Genomic DNA, 20,559 nt, shown 5'->3' on the forward strand with positions numbered 1-20,559 from the left:
GACAACAGTACCACTGGCCAAGACACTACCGACAGCACCACTGTCCCCGCCAACCAACTTGGCGCAGATGGCTGTGGCAGACACCCCGCGCAGCGGCAGCAACGCAGCAAGAGCCACTGCCCCCCACGCCACGTCACCTGGCGACGGCCAGGCCCTATCAGGGGCGGCGCGCGAGGCGGAGCCAGCCAGCCTGGGCAGGCTGGGCAGCGATGGGGCTGCACTTCTGCGAGTGCCTGTCCGCCTGAATGGGCGACCCATCCACGCCTTGGTGGACACGGCAGATACCCATTCCTACGTCGCGGCTCACCTGGTGGAGGAGGGGAGCTGTCAGACGAAGCGGGAGGAAGTCCTGCTAGCAACGGAGGGAGCCAGCGCGCCCACGTCTGGGCGCGCCCAGGTAAACATCGAGATACGTGACCAGTGCAGTCGGACCATCTGTCTAGTGATGCGGAACTTACGGGAGGACCTGATCTTAGGCCTCCCATGGCTGATCCAGGAGGAGGCGAGCATCGACGTCAGTGAGGGTAAGCTGCATGTGGGAAAGCAGGGCCGCAGAACGGTGTACGGCGTAGGCCACCCACAAACCCCAGTTTCCCACACACCTATCAGACTCGCGGAAATCCGCAATGAGGTTCCACAGGAGTACCAGGAGCTCTTCGAGGACGTGCTGGCCCAACAGCTGGGGGTATTCGCCACCACTGATTTGCTGAGGCGGACCACGGTATCGGAACATAGTATTATAACCAAACCACACACCCCGATTTTTGTCAAACCTCATGGCTTTGGAACCAAGGAACGACAGGTCATTCAGGAGCAGATTGATGAAATGCTCCAGAACGGCATTATCGAGCCTAGCGAGGGGCCCTATAACAGCCGGGTCGTCATGGCATGGAAAAAGGATGGGACATTGAGGTTTTGTGTTAATTTTAAAGCCATAAATTCTGTCACCATTCCGGCCCCACCTCCGTTAATAAATATCACAGACGCTCTGGCGGGTCTTGGTGATGCCACCATCTTTTCATCCCTCGATTTGAAGTCGGGATATTGGCAAGTGCCTCTCCGCCCAGCAGACCGCCCAAAGACAGCCTTCACTGCTCCCGACGGCCGCAGGTTCCAGTTCTGCGTCATGCCGTTCGGGTTGATGGATGCCCCCGCGACGTTCCAGGCCATGAAAGTCCGCGTCCTGGACGGGTTCGTTGGCAAGTTTGTCACGGCCTACCTGGACGACGTGATCATCTGGTCACGAACGTGGGAGGACCATGCACGTCATTTGTCCAAGGTCCTCGAGCGGCTGGCGAGGCATGGGCTGACCTGCGCACCCACAAGTGCCGTCTGGGGGCGAGGGAGCTTCAGTTTTTGGGACACCTGGTCAACACGGAGGGGTGCAGGCCTCTCCCAGAGCATCTTGACCTGATCGCCGCGAAACAAGCCCCCCGAACGAGGAAGCAGCTGCAGCGGCTGCTAGGTCTGCTTAACTGGTTAAGGACTTTCATTCCGGATTTTGCCTCAGTCACAGCCCCTATGACAGACTTGTTATCGCCCAAGACTAAGTATCGCTGGACGGCGGAGGCCGACCATGCCCTGAACACGGTCAAGCGCCTGTTCAGGGAGAGTCATACCCTGGCACGTTGGCGACCGGACGAGCCCCTGTACTTGCAGACGGACGCAAGTCAGGTCGGTATGGGGGCCGTCCTTTATCAGCTGGGACCCGATGGCGAGCGACGGGTCATTGAGTATGCGAGCGCTAAGTTCGGCCCAGCAGCACGCAGGTATGACGTGAATGAACAAGAGTGCTTGGCCGTGGTGTGGGCGGTAGGCCACTACCGGCACCATCTAGAGGGGAGATCATTCACATTGCGCACAGACAGTCAGTGCTTAAAGTGGCTTGACACAATGCAGGGAAGGAAGTCTAAGTTCACCAGGTGGGCCATGGCGTTGCAAAACTATGACTTTCATGTAGAGCACGTGCCGGGGAAAGCCAACCAGTTAGCTGACGAGCTGTCCCGGCATCCCGACCCACACACGGAGTACGAGGACGAGGGGAGCTGGGAGGACCTGGTGCCCCCACAGGGCCGCCGGCGGGCAGACGATGTGGTTCCCGAGCCAGCTACCCTAGTGACAGTGACACAGCCAGAGCCCTTGCCCGACCCGAGCCCTGCGAACACGCTGGACGCCCTCTTTCAGGCAGTGCATCAGGCTCAGCTGGGTGACGCAGATACGCAGGCAGCAGTGGCGGAGTGCAGCGAGCGCGTCATGCCGTTCCAGCGCTGTCTGGAAGGGGTGTTACAGACCCGGGTACCAGGCAACATGGAAAGGTGGTGTACCCAGGTACCAGCAGGGGCGCGGGCTGAGGTGGTACGTTTTTTCCATGACCACACACTCGCAGGACATCCCGGGGCCGAGCAGACCCTGGAGGCCTTGAGGCAATCATTCTATTGGCCCGGGGTGACAAGCGACGTCAGGAAATACGTCAGGCAGTGTCACACATGTCAACAGCAGAAGGTGAGGAGGACGGAGGGGGAGGAGCCTCAGCGCCCCCGCCGGCCCCAAAAGGCTTTCCAGACCATTGCACTTGATATAATGGGCCCTTACCCCAGGACCGCCCGAGGGAAACGTTTTTTGGTAGTGGTGACAGACTTGTTTACCAGGTGGGTGGAGGCTTACCCCACCTCAAATGTGAGGTCCGGCACCTTGGTGTCCTTGCTGGAAGGGGAGTGTTTCCTCGGTTTGGGTATCCGGAGGTACTGCTCAGTGACAACGGATGTCAGTTTCGAGGTCACAGATGGAAGGAGGCGTGTGGGAGGTGGGGTGTGCAGCACCACACCACACCCACATATCACCCCAGGGCGAACCCGACCGAGAGGCGAAATTAGGAAATCAAAGCACAGCTTCGCCTCCGGTTGGGTGACGACCACACCAAATGGGACATTCACATCCCCAACCTCCTCTACTGCCTACGACGACGTACCAGTGCTGTCACGGGGTACTCTCCCGTGGAGCTTGTGCAGGGGCAGAACCTGGCCCTCCCAGGAGAGTGCCGGGTGGTCTCAGCAGCAACAGAAGGGGAGTGGGGGGAGGAGCTTGGGGAAAAGCTGAAAGTTATCAGGGAGCAGGCCAGGGCAAACCAGGAGAGGTATCTGCAGCACCACACACCGCAGTCTAGCAGGCCCCCAAACATGGTGTGTCCAGGGGACCTGGTGTACGTTCGCCAACACCCACTGTCCTCCAAGGCCAAGAAATTTAATGCCGGACTGGCCCCCAAATGGCAAGGACCTCGACGGGTCATCCGCCAGGCGGGGCCCACGTCCTACCTGGTTCAAACACAAAGTGGGCGACCGGCGAAAATACACAGAGACGATCTGCGTATGGTCGCCGGGGAGGCACCACTGTTCCAAACACCAAACGCAGGGACAGAACAGACCAACTCTCCTACCACTCCACGCAGGTACCAGCAGACTGCGGGGAATGGGCGTGGTGCAATCACGCCGACACGTGCGCAGTCCGAACGTACCAAGGTGACACAGGGAGACACGCCCCCAGACCAGGACAGGAGACGCGGACAAAACGCTGACGTGGGGGGGCAAGATCCTACGGCCAAAAAGGGGGGAGAGTCACTCCAGGCCCTGGCACCACAGGCCGCGAGCAGGACAGACGCGACAAGGGGACAGATGATGAAGGCGGCATGCGCGGAGTCGGACACAGAGGGGGAGACATGGGCCCCACTCTGGCCCTTGGAAATGAACCTAACAGACTCAACATTCACTATGATCGTTACAGAACCGGACTCTGAGAGAGAAAAGATGACAGAGGGGACATGGGCCCCACGCTGGCCACTAGACATTAGTCTGACGAATTCAACATTCACTATGACGGTGACGGAGCCTGACTCTGAGGGGGAGGAGATGGCAACCCCCATACAGCGAGAGGTTCCTACCTCCCCGAGTCAGGGGACTGACAAAATCGTCACATCCACCCCTAAGGCTACCCCTTCCCCACCAGCTGGAGCAGAGCCGATGACAGACTCTCGCCCCACACGGGCACGGAGGGCCCCCGCGTACTTGGGGGATTACGAGTGTTATCAAATGGCTGTGGCACAGCAAAGGGACGCGGCACCCCGGTTTAGTATACAGCATTGGTTACCTTTCTGCGTGTGGGACCGACACACTACACCACTCCCTAATCAGAATGCGCATGCATTTCCCTTACCCCCCAGTGCAGTGACGTGTGAGTAAATGAGAGACGTTGGCGGACATAGCGGTCTCGTGGGAGGGGGGGACATTTGACGTCGACCCAAGTGTCGAACCAGCTCGCACAGCCCGCTATGCCACGCCAACGCCTTCTCCTGCCTTGTGTTGCGTGTGCGTCGATGTGCAGTGCGGCTAGGGCAGGGGGGGAGATTCACACGCTAGGGGAAGTTTAATGTAAAATACATAAGAAACATTCTTATTTGTAAATTGTTTATATTATTATTTGAAGGGTCGTGTTTTCTTTATTATAAATGGTTTATTATATTGTATGAAATGTTATGTAGAATTAGTTCTCACGTGTTCACCGGGCGCCAAGGACGTGGCTTCCACCTGTGACCAATCAGCGTGTTCCGCGGGCTCGCGAGGAGGGGTGGGACGCGGGCGCTGGGTCGCGCGAGGAGGGGAGGTAGGCAGTCGGCAGCTGGACTCAGAAGGCGACAGACGTATCTACGAGAGCTCTCCGAGACGGTGAGAACGGGCGCGGTGTCTCGCTGCAGTTCATGCATTGTCGAGAGGAAGTGATTCCTCTGTCACAGTCGTGTGGTCATTTAGGTGTGTCATCGTGTCGTGCAGTCAGTCACTTCTCTCGCGTGCGTGTTTTCTCCGGCAGTTTACGAGTCGCGGAGTTCTTTTGCAGGCTGGATTTTTGCCTTCGTTTGCATGGTAATTTTCGGGTCTTGCTCCTCACGAACGGGACATCACGTATTTTCCCATACAGTAACAGTGCGCGGAACCGGGCTCCGCCCTACAGGATCGGTCACAGGCGGGAACCCGGCAGCCCCTTGTAAAGGGTTTGATTTTCCGTACATAAAGAACCTGGAAACCGTCTTTGAGTGTATTAATTGCTATCCTGGTGACTTAGTCCCTTGGCCACGCGGCCCGAACCCTCTCTACCGAACACTGAGTAGCCGGCTAAATACTATCATTCAGGGGCTAGTCGGCCAGGCGACGACATGATAATTGATTGATAATTGATAATATTTATTGTCATTAGACACAGGGTGCAATAGACATTGAAGAGACAGTTTTGACAGTTGACAATGATAGCTCACGTTAGTTGGTAATGAAATAGTGCTAACATGTCTACTTAGTGTGCAATGCAACGAACATGTAGCTTTATAAGGGAATTTTAATGTAACAAGAAGAAATGTTTGTTGATTGTTTTTATTATTTATTTCCGTGATCAGTCTGTCCAGCTCCAGGTAAAAAAAAAAAAAAAAGTAAACGATAACAAACGATCTGAAAATTATTTCAAGTGATATATTGCCTGCGGATTTAAGTACAGCATGCAAACGTTTCAGAAAAAATCTAATGAAATATTATATTATGATTGTGAAAACTTTTGTGAATTAGAGGATTGAAGTGCGACTAACTAAAGGTATAGGTTAATTTTTACCGTGCCGTATCGTTTGTGCGAAGTGTTCTTGTTCTTGTCATTCTCTCATAAACTACTTAAAACTAAGGAATAAGAAACTATAAAATGAAAGTTACAAAGAAGGAGGTTGTGCGTACTAAATCAAAAACACACAAAAAACAGCATGAGAAACATGTTGTTGACTCACCCAAATTAAAGCTTTTGCTTGGTAAGTCTATGTCACGTTCATCAAATGAAACAAATACTGTATTGTCAATCCAGCAAGACCAAGATGATAATGGTTCGTCGAATGAACTTAAAAACGAAGCTGTTCCTTTGGAAGTGAGTCATTTGTCTGAGATGCCAATTAACTCTACTAAAGGAACTCATGTAATTTGGTCAAATGAAGGAATATTACGGCAGGTAAGAGTGAAGTTTATTGTTTATTATGCATATAAGTATTATTTTTTTGAGGGTTGACATGGCTATTTGTCTTTTTTTTGTGAAACATTTTGTGGCATTTTTTTGTAATACCAACAGTTGCAAGTAGTTGTAAAGTAGGATTTGTGTAAAATTAGATAGCGGGTGTTATACACACATTATACATTCGTTTGTTATGGTAATTGTTTAGGGGTGCAATTTAAAAAAAAAAACCCAGCAAATAAACCTCCAAAATTGCTTTTTTCCTTCTTCCAGACATAATTACTAATATCTCTCCAAAACAGCTTAGTTATATTTCATGAAATTTATCAAAATGTAATGTACAAAAATTGTTTTTTTTTTTAGGTTAGCTACCTTTATATTGCTATACATTATAGTGTGAATAGTCTGTTAGGAGAAGTTAGCTACATTTAAAACACTGTAAAAACAGTGAATGATTGTGGTTAGGTTAGTTCTTCTAGATTAATTATGAATTAAGTATTAATTATTTCTTAATATATTTCATTAATGTAGCTTTATTTTTTGGTAATTCTGAAGGAAAGACACTGTTCGAAAAATAATAATTAAAAATTACAAAATGCTTTCTTACATTTTGCATTATCCTTTTGAATCATCCCCCGGGGTTGGAATTGTGCAATTCAGGTAGTTTACCATTTTAATGAGTGGTTAGGTTAGTTTAGTTATAGGTATTACAAATACTGTGATTTTTTGAGAATGATTGGTTGGGTAATGTTCGATACATTTTAAATACTTTTGAAATTGTGTAGATGGTTGGTTATGTAAGGTTAGCTACATTAAAAAATGCTTTACCCTGAAAACATCATCAACTGTTTCCAGCCTGTGGCCGGGTCAGCCAAGTAAAATCCCTCTGCTGCTCCTCTAACAGGCCTCCCAGCAGCTGCTGGATCAGCTGCTCGCAGTGTTGCCAACATTTACATGCCTGCTGCAGCATACAGGGCTTCCAAGATGGCAGTGGGCTATGAACCTATAGGTCGGCCAGGGTTTTGGGATCGAACCCATGACCCTTACATGGCGTATGACCCAGAAAACAGCATTGATAAATTCATACTTGTTTACAAGAAATAACCGCTTATTGCTTACATTACAATACCTGTGCATTAATGCATACATCGCCATTGTTTGCTTTGCTGTGTGGGTCGGTGTATGCATGTTTTGGAGAACTTGAAGTCAAATCCTGAAATTGGTCAATTAGGTTAGGTTAGCTACATTAAAACTACTTGAAAACATTGTGAACGGTTGGTTAGGTTAGTCTAGCTACATTGAAAATACTGTAAAATATGTTTAATGGTGTCTTAGGAATTAACAATTTAAGATGTATCCATCCTGACCTAACCAACCATTCACACAATTTCACAGTGTTTTTTTTATTTTTTTTATGTAGCTAATCTAACCCAATCAACTGCCCAAACTATTTTTAAGTATTTTAAATATAGCTTGACAATCTTCTAATTTCTCCATCATTTAACTCCATAAAAGATGATGTGGACATATTTCATATGCAGTTTTTTCCCTACAATATGTTCTATTGAAGTTGCTTGTGTGAGTGGCAAACTTTGGTGAACTTCGGAAAAGTTCGGGCTTGGGAATGGGCTGGTATGAAGTGGTTGTGTGTTTGCTATGCTATATGGTAATATCTAAATAACCATGAAAAATATTTTACAGTATTTTTAATGTAGCTAACTTTATAAAAGTGATCATTCTGACAATATTACAAATTTGTAATATTTACACTGAAAAGCCACAAACGCCTCCTGGGAATGGACACTTGTGAATGTTAGGTTTGCCAATCCTGTGATTCTCTATATATGAGAACATTTATCTGGATCTGCGTATAAATAAAAATTGTGGCGGCGCATCAATGCATACGTATTGTAAGGTAAGCTACAAACTGTGATTTACTCAGAAACCAGTAGGAATTTATCAACGCTGTTTTCAGGGTAGTTAGAGGAACATCTTTAGTGTTTGGAAAAAGTATTTTCAGAATTTTAATATTAATTTACGGGAAAAGGCAGGAAGTAAGAATATTACCACTAAAATACTATAAAATATTAATAGTAATTTATTATATTAATTTGGGCTGATTAGAATTTTTGATTCTTAATCAATTATTCAAATGATTATTTGGTATTTTAGTGTATCTAACCTAACCTAGCTCAACTTAACCAATGATTCACAATATTTCGAAGTATTTTTAATATACCTAGCTTACCTAACCTAACCGAACCCAACCAACCAACCATTCTCACAGTGTTACTGATTTGTAATGTATAAACCTAACCTAAACATTCTTTAAAATGGTAAAATACTGGTCAACTTCTTGGAGTTCTCAAGTCGCTCTTAGAGAATGATTCAAAAACATGTACAAAAAAGCATTTTGGAATTTTTTATTATTTGTTTTCAGAAGAGTGGCTCTCCTTCAGAATTACTGAACTTGCTACTGGAAAATAATTCTGTCTCAGGTAATGAGATTATATAATTATAGCTTTGGCATTTTAGAGAATGACATGAAGAAAAACAGGGAAGTAAAAAATGCCTTTTCCGGTTTTCATTTTTTTGATGCACCCTCTTCTAGATGTGGAATGGGAATGTTGTGTGAGATAGTGAAGAAGGATGAGGGTGTTTAAGGAGCGGACAGAGCTCACACAACAGAAACGATCAGGCCAATCCTGGAGTAAGTGCATGGCTGTGTCATGTGTCCCAATTTTTTGGAGGAATAAAATATTGAAAACTGTGATTATGCATAATGACTTCTGCTGTTGTTGTTCCGAGCTTTCTGTATAAGATGACGCACCGTAACTAGCGCGCAACGTATTGGATCCGCAACAAACCCAATAATTTACGATTCAGCAGCAAAATAGAAAAAAAAATTATGAGGTAACAAGTAGGTGCAAAGGATGGTTTCTAGTACACGAAATAAGGAAGTATTAATATGAGTGAAGCAAAAAATTATAGACACAGTACTTTCAAAACCACAGGTCTTCTACAGTTTTATGTGCATAGGAAAAAACACAACAGAATTAATGAAGTTACTTGAATAAATAGTTAGCAAAAAACCAGAAAAAATCACAGCTTTCATAAAATAGCTGGGCATAAAACTTCTTACGTAACATGGGTTTTACATTCTGAAAAAAATCATCTCAAAAGTTTAAAAATTATATGTAAGCTAGTTATAAGTATACATGACTGTAGACAAGCGAGAGTTACCAAATGCAAAATAACACCCTTTGACACATTTTAGCAATCAACTCTCTTAAAGCCACATGAAAAACAGGCGGAAAAATAGCTGACATACTCATATGCCCCCACACAACTACTGATTAGATTATTAACCACAAGAAAATTTTAACATTAGGCAGGATTATGCAATTCACACTAGAAACAGTATACGGTACATTGAAGTGTAGAAGCGCAAACTCGCTGCCAATAGATACAGTTCAAGTCTTACTAATGAGTAAGACACAAAATGTCAAAGAAAAACTTGTTTAAGGTACCGAGATGCTAGAAGAGCATATGAATGTTGAAAAATGTTTTGGTTCTGAGAAATCAGAATATTCTAAAGACAACAGAAGACATTTATTCCAAATAATGCTTGTAAAATCACAAGACCACAAGGTGGCAAGTACAACATTTTAAACTAATACAAAGACTAAAAATTATCTTCAAATTATGCAAGGCTTGTAAGGAGAATTTACTGGGGAACAAAAAGTTTTAGCTTCAGTGAGATAATTTATTTTAAAATTAAATTTACTTTTCCAGTATGACTACCATATACCACTCAAACAGACAAACAAAACTACAAAACTGCCATGACTCACCTTAGTAACAACCTCAGCAGTACGTAACTAGTATTCGAAGTGGCTGTGATGATGATAAGTCCAGATCAGAGGGTTACAAGCATATTAAAGCCCTACAAACTACCAAGCTGCGCATGCATGGAAACAGAGGAGGGTCAAGTAGGGGAAGGGAGGGAATGCATGAAAGAGGAGTAGTTGGTGGGAGAGGGAAAACACAAGGAAGACAGCAAGGACACATCTTGCGACCTTCTCTTGTCTCCACCCAGTGCAAACAGATATAGGACCAACTTCAGTACAGTGCACAGACTGGTGATTAAAAATGGAATAAAATAATTTGAAATAAATTTTATTTCTCCATGTGATAATTAACCAACGCTACCTGTTACAAAGACTATGGCAGGCAATGGCATGAATGAAGAGTTATGGCTTGAATATCGTAGGATTGAGCGAGGTAAGATGAAGTGAGTTTGAGGAAATGACCACTAATAATGGAGCTACCTAATACAACCATAAACACATTATTTTTGTTGCAAATTTTCATAAAATCTCAAAAACTCCACAATTAGTGCTCCATGATATTATTTTATGTAACGAGTAACCTTACTCGTTGACTAGATGGGTAAATCGCAGATGAAAGTGTAATTAACATTCAGCAAATATAAAAACTATTCACTGGAAAATTGAAAACCATGCCATACTCCCCAAATAACATCTTTTAGTATGGGATAGGTATCCCACAACCCTACACAGTAAAAAAAAAAAAAAAAAAAAAAGGATATTATGTTGTTTAGTAATATCCCAAAATAACACTTTTGAATATATATTACCATAAGTTAACTGAACAGTATTTCTAGGTCCCATTAACTTGAAATTTAATTTTAGGATTTTACTACATCAAACTTGCCTTATTTTAGAAAGTAACAGAGACAGCTGTTCATCTCATGCACATGTGTTTGTTATTCGAAATGAGGCACGTATCTCTCACATGTTAATATAATGTAAACTGTAGATTTAACAGAATATAATTTTTGTAGAATGTGTTTTGGTGGGTCAATAATGGAAGATATGGGAATAGAGGCAGATGAACTAATCTTTCCCTGGCCAGTGTATAAATTTATATATATATTTTAAACCATCCACAACCTGGTGACTATAGCTTAGCCACTGTCTCTGCAGAATGGTTTATTAGATCACATATTGTACTAAGGCATGCATTTATTTTACTATGTACATACATGTTTTATGAGTACATTCACTGTACTTTCCAAATAGTCACCTAGTCCAACTTTTATATGAATATATATAATGTATTGGAAACAGTTATACTAACATGACTTATTTCTGTTGTTTAAAATATGACATACAGTTTATAGAAATTTATGTTATCATGTACCATTCACAATGTTGACTATAATAGATTAAGTTAAATAAGTCAGTAGTAAAAAGTAAATAAAATTGTTACTATCAACTTTTTGTATCTTTTTTTTTTCAGGCACTGATGTGTATCAACTATGCATCTCAGGAAGAAAAATTATCAAAACTAACACAAAATCAAACACTTGCAGGTCATGGCATGCTTGCTAAAATGTTGTCTCCTGTATTTAGTCAGAGCGTTGAAAGTATCAAGCTGTCGCAGTCACCTCCACCTGTGACCTCAGATCAGCCAGACTCAAAGACATCACAGTCATCACAACTTCCAACACCCATTCCTCTGGAGGGGTTGCCTTCCACACCCATGGTGTCTCTTGCAGTTCCTGCATCTGTCTCAGGCCAAGAAAACACCAGCTCTTCAGTTTCTACTTCTTGTTCTGCTGGTTTTTCATTGCCAGCTAGAGCATCAACCCTCGCTGCTCATATTCCTTTTAACACCTGTCCAGCCAATGTGTCAATGCTTTTAGATGTTATTCCAGCCCAGAAATCTCCTCCAAAAACTTGTATGAAATATAGTCCCTCAGTATCTAGCCCTGCATTCAGCGATGGATACGTGGTAACTCCTGTCCGCTCACTTTCTTCCACGGAGGCTTCTGTTACTCTGGTTTACTCATCACTGTCAAAACACGAACCATCCTCGTTTATCACACAGAGTTTACAAAAGAGCACTGTGTTTCCTTCAGCTGTGAACTTACAAACAAGTACTGAAAATTTAAATGATGCTCTAGTGGAAGATAACTGTGATAAGAGCACAGAAGAGGAAATTAAGTCACTTTCAACAAACAGTGATAGACAAGAAAATGAAATTGTGTCATCCATGGCAGATGATAAAATTCCGGTCACCACCCACAGCAACGACCATCTTACATTTGATCTAGCACAGACGTTGTCCTTACCACCCAACACTTCGCTACCAGTGAGGTTGAGTGGGGACTCGACGCTGGACGTGAGTTGTGGCGTCCTGAGCAACGTGCAGTTATTGCCGAGTGGCTCGTCTCTGCCCGACGGAAACCAGATAATAACGATTCCCCTGACTTCGGCCACAATCTACGGGCACCTCCCCTTGGCCGTACCCATGTCGCCTTCGAGCGCATCTGCGTTCCCCCTCTTGTCTTGCACTTCTTCCTCGTGGGTGAAGTCACCCAGCGTGGGTCCTCCGAAGGAAGGCAGCATGCAGGCCACGTGCGTGCAGGCCATTCCCAGTCCCATAGTGGTCCACTCCTTCTCCCAGACACCGCCCGCGACCACCTCCTCCGTGCACGGCTCTGTGGCGAGTGCCGAACCGCCCACTTCGACGCCCTGCATCCTCGCGACTCGAGCTCTGGAGACCGCTCACTTCCCAGGGCAGTCGGAGGCAGAACTCCTTCTGCAGCTGCCCAAGGACGGAGTGCTACCAGCCATGAGCTGCAGTCAGGTGTCATCTGTGCTGTCTGACCTGGGACACGAGGGCAGCATTTCATGTCACTTGGATTTGGACGGTGACACGACACATCACGATGCTCTGGTCACCCACCAGGTGCGAATACATTTCAATTGCAAGCAATTTGTGAACTAGGCTGTTTTTAAAGTGTGTGTTTTACATGCTACAGTGGAAATTCTTTTACCCGGCACCTTTGTAATACTGGATTAGAGATTCTGCCGGATTACAAAGTCAATCATAGTTTAACTGTAATACCAAAGAAAAAATAATTTACAGTACAATGTTATTTAAAACAAGTTTTAATAAGCTGTTCTGTAGAAAGAAAAAAAATACACATGTTAAAAATAGTTGTAAATTTTTTAAGTATTACCAAAATACTTTCTCAGAAATGTTTTATTTGTAACTGCAACCTCTTTTACAAGGGTTGAATAAAAATATTTTGGGAGTAAACAGGTTTGTTATTTCCATAAGAGTTTTACTAAAGACACAGCAAAAAATGTACCTAGCTGTGCCGAACAGTGTCAAGCTCATTCTTATTGAGAACATTCTGAAAATTCTATGAAAATACTGAGTGCATTGAATAGAAAATGTTTGTAATTGGCTGCATGGAGTATGTAAAAATTTCTGATTGACTCTTTTGAAATTTTTGAAAACATATTTTTTTGTTCATAAAGTTTACAGAATGTTCTAGATGTTTCAGGAATTTTCAAAATGAAAATGCTAGCTTCAAAATCTACTGGCACCTTTAAGCCTAGTTGAAAGTGATTTTTTTTTAAAGTTGATATGAGTTTAATTTTTTAGTTAAAACTTGATTGAAATTCACTATAATTTTTAGCAATCTTGTTCATAAATGACTGCTACCTCCTAAATTTGGAGTGACAGTAAGAATCCATGCCTGTGAAAGCGAGCAAAGAGACTAGGAGTAGAAAAAATGGTTTTGTTGTCTTAAACCACAGTATTTTTCACTAAGCAGCCACAGTTTTGCTCAGGCTAAAGAATAGGAAGAGTGATAAGCAAGAATTGGCCAGTCAGCAGGCAGGCAGGCAGGCAGGCAGGCAGGCATCTTAATACATTACTTTGGAAGTTAGCCATATAAACATGCTACAGTGATAGTTCCATGAATGTGTTTTTAGGTTTGATGTATACTCACCATAAATAATTTTTTTGTTTTCAGGTACAACTTTCTTCGTCAGCTGACAAAGGATCATCTTTAGGTCATTCTGAGGAATTAGGACTTTGTCACAGTGTGTCGTCAGATGATACGTTGATAGTACAGCACGTGATGCGTATGTTGACTCACCAGCACGAGCACCACCACATGGCATTGCCTGTAAAGCCACCGGACATCCCCACTTCCACTCAAGACTTATCAAGTTCTGCCCTCGTTGCTGGTCAAAGTAGCTCAGAAGTTGCACAAGCTAACTCACAGATGCCAGTTACAAAATCCATGTCTCAGCTTTACCAACAAAATGTGTCAAAAACATCCGGCACTTCAAATGTTGGAACATGCAACTCGACAGTTCAAGTCCCAGACGACCTAACCACTCAAGATGAGGTAACCAGTTCTGAACAACGCTCGATGTCACATTTTGTTGATATTAAACAGGAACATCCGGACAACATTCAAAAGAACAGGACTGATGCCACAGACTTAAGGAAATCCAGATTAAATGAAGAATTTTCACACTCGCCAGATAAATCTCAGGAAGAAGTTAATCAATCTAGTTCTGTTAACTGTAAAGGTAGAAAGAAACGAAAGCGACAGCTTGGAATTAGCAACGCAGAGGAAATAGATTACTCACAATGCATTGAACCAGTGCCGGGCTTCAAGTGCAAGTTGTGTTTGTTCATGAGCCCGGTAGAGGACGGTGTTCGGTTGCACGTCAGGCAGGAACACTTGGCTCAGTTGCTGGGTGGCAGAGCAGAAACACGGCGCAAGCTCAAGTGCCCAGGGTGTCCGAACGTTTTCTATTGCGTTCGGTCTCTCAGAGTCCATCTGTTGCTAGATCACCAGGTGGGCGACGTCGAGTTGAAAAGCATAGTCGATACCGTCGTCAACGGAACAAACCAAGTGAAGTACGACAAGAAGAAAGTTAAAAGAAAACTTAGTGCGGAAACAGTGGAAGACGTAGGCGTGGACTGTGTCGATGGTGTGGAATTACGTGTGCCGGAAGAAAGTGCCACGCCTGTCAACAGCACAAGTTGTGTTTCTCCACAGGTCACCTGCGCCATGGAAACCCCTCTGGTCAGCCCGAGGATGCAAGCAGAATTGTCTATGGAACTGCCCGTTGCTACCCATGCTCCCAGGATGGACTCAAATTCTGTGTGCGTGGTCACCACGTTCATTCCAGATGAGACTAGCAAGATACGTGTGCGCAACTTAAACACTGATAACGCCATGGCTGCTGTTAAGGAACATGATGTGTCGCGACAGATGCTGCTAGCTAATCAGTGCGTGACGGAGGAGGCTCTCTCTCGTGAGGAGGAAATTCCTGATGAAGAGGCGGGACGAAATGTTCTCATGACAGAAGTTGCACCACTTCAGCAAGCGGCTGACACCACAGTTAGCAGTAACAACTTTGAGGTAAAAAGTCCTGCAATCAGAAAATTTTTGTTTTGTGATTCCAAACCATACTTTTGTGTTGTTGTGTGCTTTGAACATGTCATATGTACCCAACAAAGTAATAATTTTGTTTTAATTTTTCATTAGGTTGTAGATATTACAATTTGGGGTAAGTTGAAACAGATGGTTGTATTAACTATGAAAATTCTTTGGTAAAGGTAAACTAATGGTTTCTTTTATAGATTATAACTAAATAGTTTTTCTGTTACCATCATAACCTGGTCAGGTTTTCATAATTTTTATTTTCTTTATGTACACTGGAGTCACTATTGATTTCTTTTGATTCCATTGTGTCGTGTTTAGATTTTTTAAATCTCTTTATTAATCTGCCAATTGTGTTACTTACTTACTGAATTTTTGAATGGGAGCGGAATTTTATTAGAAGCAGACAGTTTTCTTCCCACCAAGGCAGTCCGTGTTCAATTCCTGGCTGGGTTAACTTGGGTTTTTCACACGTGGCGGGCATCACCATGGTATTTTATTTCCAGCATGTCACAACATAGGCTCTTATTATGGAAGCTCTCACATCTCCAATGTTTATTAGGTTGATGTGAAAGATGAAGTGGGACCGGCCAGGTTCGACCACTTCCTCGGGAACTTGACGCCAAACACAACTAGTCGCAGAACCAAGAAGGTTCAGAAATATTCACCAGATGCCGCGCCAGCCTATGCCAGCAAGAAGAGCAGCAGGCAAAATGGTGCTCCAGCGAGGAAGAGAGGCAGACCTCGGGGATCAGTAACCAAGAGTTTGATACCGTCAAATGATATCAATAACTGTGGGAAATCTGTTGGTTACAGGTTAGAACCAGAAAAATTTTCCTCCTAACATTTGGTAATCGTTAAACTGGTCATATTTGTGTGGTTCATAAGTTCTTTTATTGTTATGTTTTTGGTGTGCTTGGTTTTTATCTCGTAGGTTAATTATTTAAAACTTACAATCACCATCTTCTGTGAAATTTTATTCAACTCTGCATGTTACATTCCAGGTTGGCCTGGAAACTCAGAATAGTAACAAGTTCATGATACACTTGAAAAGTTTATGATATTAATCCTCAACGATTTTTTGTAGATTATTATTTGGGATTTAGTCTTTCACATAAAAAAAGTTGGGATAAGTTATTCTTTAATTAGAACAGTTTTTTTCTTCTACTTTTTCCAAATAAAAGAGTTTTTGAAATTTTTTTTTGTTTTATTATCACTTCTCAGAAAACAAATGCCGATCACAACTTGCATAATAGATCCAGACAATTTTTTCATCCTCATTTGCAGTGGCCGGTCGCTCGATTCCGTTAAAAATTTTTTTTTGAGTCCCTTAGTTAAACTTTTAACTGAGGTACAATATCCCGTGGAATTATCGTGGGATGCTGATGCAGATGCTTAGGGTCGATTTTCTAGTTAAACATTCCAAAAGCATAAAAAGAAAGGTTATAACTCAGCCTGGCCCCAACCAGCAGGTGTTAAATTATCCGGTCATTCTTCACATAACAGTTCGGCGAGTTGCCGACGACGTGACAGAATGCGGCGATTATCGAGCGACAATTATTTGTTCAACGAAGTTGTCTTCCCTTACAAAGGTGAAAACAAAGGGGAGGTAACCCTGTGTTTCAACTCACCAATCACAAAACAGAGCTAGGTACATGACCATTAAGGAAAATAATGGAAAAAATGGTTCTCTGAAAGTTGGGAAAGACACATCACACCACCGCATGGTTTGTCCTGATTGGCTGGCAGGACAGCGCCTAGCGAACCTTCTGGTCCATTTCTGCACAGTCATGCGCCTATGGGCTGGGTTTTCCCAACAACTCACTAACTTGAGACGTAAAACGTAACTTGCTGGTGACATAGTGTCGCGCCCGTGTCTTGCCTGTCTTTCCTTCTTTATGCTTCTAGAATGTACTAACAGCCTCGCTAACCAAAATATTCTTGAAAATATTCACAGCTTAAGTGTTATTAGTAGCAGGGGGCAGGAAGTATGCTGTGTTAGATGCATTATAGTCTTTTATTGTAATATTTTGGGGCTTGTTGTCACTCTTATGAACACATTTAAATAATTTATTTTGCAATAATTGAAATAGTTTGAATGTAATGTTTAATTTGCCTTGATGGCGACGTGGAGGTGGAGAAGCTGGACGCTGGCGGGATGCTCGTTGCAGTTGTGACATTCTGGGGTGCGCGGTACGACTGCAGTCCCACGACAAGATAGAGTACCACCGCCGCTGCCACAAGGAGCACAGCTTCAAGTGCCCCGAGTGCTCGCACAAGACGGACCACTGGAACTCCATGAGCAGCCACCTGTGGCAGAGCCATGCCATCGACATGGAGCTGTACGCCTGCGACCAGTGCAGCTACAAGACCACCAGGTACATGCGGCTCACGTCGAAAAACACATTTCTATACAAGTTCTCAAAGGTGTTCTTTATTTTAGCAAAGCTTCATTATTGTTGGTTGAAAAAAAAAATTTACTTTTATATGTTGGCGTGTTTGTAAATCTCTCGTTTCCCTTTAAATCCATTTGTTTTAATCTGCAAACATGTCAGCCTGTCACCAAATGAATAAATTATACTTCTTAAGGGGTAGACATAGGAACCTTTTTTAGGCCATAACATTTTTTGTCATTTAATTTTAAAATTTAGCTTTCCTAAACCTTAGTATATAATTCTGTGGAATGCTTGTAGTACTTAGTGACTGGCTGTGTCAAAAAGTTTCCCTGTGATCTCATTGGTATTTAATAGTAATTTAATTTCTGGGAATTGTAATAATACGGTCAAGTTATGATTTTTTAAAATTTCTTAATGTATAATTTCTGCCTTATCGAAGGCATAGTTTTAATATTAAACTTTAAAATATTGTCATGGCATGAATAGTGTTGAAACCAATATGGGATCTGTTGGTTTCTAACTCTCCCCCTTTATTTGCCTTTGTACAGATCATCTTAAATCTTTGCATTCTCTTGTTTCCCAAGCAAGTGTTGTTTATTGTTTAGTCCCTTAATGTGTGCAGTTACATTGTGTGCTTATGTCTATTCAGTAAGAACAGTAATTAATTAAAATTAAGTGATGTTTGTAACACTAATATATGTTATATATATGTCTAGTTACAGCAAGTTAATGAACCTCCACCACAGAATACATGGTGATGAGAGACCATTTTTGTGTGACATTTGTGGGAAAGGCTTTAAGAATCAGAAACAACTCAGGAACCACAAGGTTAAGACACTTTTATTACTTAAATATAAATTTGTAACAGAGTATTTATGGCACATTTGATTGATGCTTGTTCAACATTGAACCGATTATGTTTGCAACTGGCATCACTTAAATAAAAATATTTTTATTTCTGTGCTGATATATTTTAGTGACAAAGATGCCCTTTGAAACGCCTAAAGGATACCAATATATTTAATTTAGAACTTTTCATAAACTGCCATTGATACTCTGTTAGTTTAATAGTTTTTAATGTATAAAATATCTTAAAAAAGTTTTTAAATCTCAGATTGGCATGCAAAGTTAGTTAGTGCTAAATTACACCTGCCCCTCAAGGTAACACCCTAATTTGTTTCAGGAAAACTGAGTGCTAATCAAAACAGCACTAATCAAAAAGGTTTTTTTCTAAAGAGTGTATTGTAATCAAAATAATTTGTTTTCCAACCATGGAAGTGTGCTTGTTGACTACTATTTTTATCAACTCCCTGTTGATATTAAAATAAATATATGCATACATAAATTCAAAGTAGTACATTTAAATAAAGGTTTGAATTACATTTTGAGGATAATATCCTAAAATTAAATTACGCTGTAAAAAAAAAGGCTGCATGTTTGCATTACAGGTCTTAGACAATACTAATAACATTTTTTATTAAGTAGGCAATAACAACATTTTGGAGTTACAAAATAATAATTATATTTTAAAATGAATAATATTAAAGAAGCATAAAATTAAAGTTTTCTAGCAACAAGAAAAATATTTCACCTGTTTACTTGAATTAACGACTCTGTTGTTAATAAATGTATTCTTCCCATGAATTGTTAAAATGTGACTTTCCAGTAGTGCATCCTGGAAAGCATGAGGCAAACTAGCCTGGAAAACATCTGGCTTTTCTCACCAGAGCTTCTAATGACTTTCAGGATGGGGTACTATAAACATTGGCTGAACACTCAATTGTTGGAGATTTTTGTGCTTAATTTAAACAACCCCCTCCCCTCCGTCCCCACCAGTTATGTTTTAAATGGGCTAAAGTAAATAAGCAGTGAAAGAAGCAAATAGATTTTAAGGAAAAGGCAAATTATTATTTGTTGATTCATCATATTATTAAATTATTTCATTGTGTTTAATGTTACACAAGTGCTATTGCGATTGTACGCGTACGTAAATAAAAATTCACGTAGATGAAAAAGAGCACTACTTCAATTCGATGACCGCCGTACTTCAAAACAACCCATAATTTAGTGGCATCATTTCTTCAAAAAAATGCTAATTGAACAGCGTTTATTCGAGGGGTGGGTGTATATCTTTTTTTTTATAAGCAGTTGCTTTATTTTCTCTGCATGTTGTTTGAAGTTCAATAGTGATGAGATGATTGATTTTAATATGTTATTGCCCATTTCAATCCTAATTTTGCCATCGCATCCAACCTTTTTTTAAATTTGTTTGGAGGAGAATTTTAACATAATTTTGATTGTGAATATGATGAATGCACATATGTACGTGTAAAGGCTTGTGTGACCTGTAATTTTACTTGCGGTAAGAGGACAGGAGTGGGAGTAGATGCTGAGTGCGGCGTAAGAGGTTGGTTGGATGCGTGTCTGCGCAGGCGACGCACACGTCAAAGCAGAAACAGCTGCCGCTGGCGGACTGCTGCGATGTGTGTGGTCGGAACTTCACGAACCTGCGCATGCTGCGCTTGCACAAGGAAAACGTGCACGGCAAGATGCGGCCTCACTCCTGCAGCTGCTGCGGCTATGCTGCGTCGTCCCGCAGCTCCCTCAAGATGCACATGCGGCAGCATACAGGTACTTCCGAGGCTCTTCTCTGCTCCTGGGGCTGTGGCACCTATTGTCCCTGCTTTGTAGTCACTTTACAAACCATTGTTAAAAATCCAAGTGTATTATGGCATACAGGATCCACTTTTGAATGCTCTGATACAGGTTGAGTGATATTTTTTTTGTCTCTTGTGATATAAAAAGAGAAAATATTTTATAATTATATTTAACTAGCGACCCGCCCGGCTT

General features: G+C 42.5%; 1 protein-coding gene across 1 annotated transcript in view; it reads left to right on the plus strand.

Moving 5' to 3' along the window:
- Positions 1-2,056: 2,056 nt before the first annotated feature.
- Positions 2,057-20,559, plus strand: part of LOC134527923 (uncharacterized) — a 60,113-nt gene continuing 41,610 nt past the window's right edge. Inside the window, exons 1-7 of the mRNA XM_063360960.1 lie at positions 2,057-6,024; positions 11,350-12,804; positions 13,883-15,292; positions 15,876-16,129; positions 17,485-17,691; positions 18,426-18,537; positions 20,142-20,340. Coding sequence (XP_063217030.1) covers positions 5,728-6,024; positions 11,350-12,804; positions 13,883-15,292; positions 15,876-16,129; positions 17,485-17,691; positions 18,426-18,537; positions 20,142-20,340 — 3,934 coding nt within the window. The 5' untranslated portion in view covers positions 2,057-5,727. The remainder of the gene's footprint in view (positions 6,025-11,349; positions 12,805-13,882; positions 15,293-15,875; positions 16,130-17,484; positions 17,692-18,425; positions 18,538-20,141; positions 20,341-20,559) is intronic.

This window comes from Bacillus rossius, chromosome 1, assembly GCF_032445375.1.
Source record: "Bacillus rossius redtenbacheri isolate Brsri chromosome 1, Brsri_v3, whole genome shotgun sequence".
NCBI classification, from domain to species: domain Eukaryota; kingdom Metazoa; phylum Arthropoda; class Insecta; order Phasmatodea; family Bacillidae; genus Bacillus; species Bacillus rossius.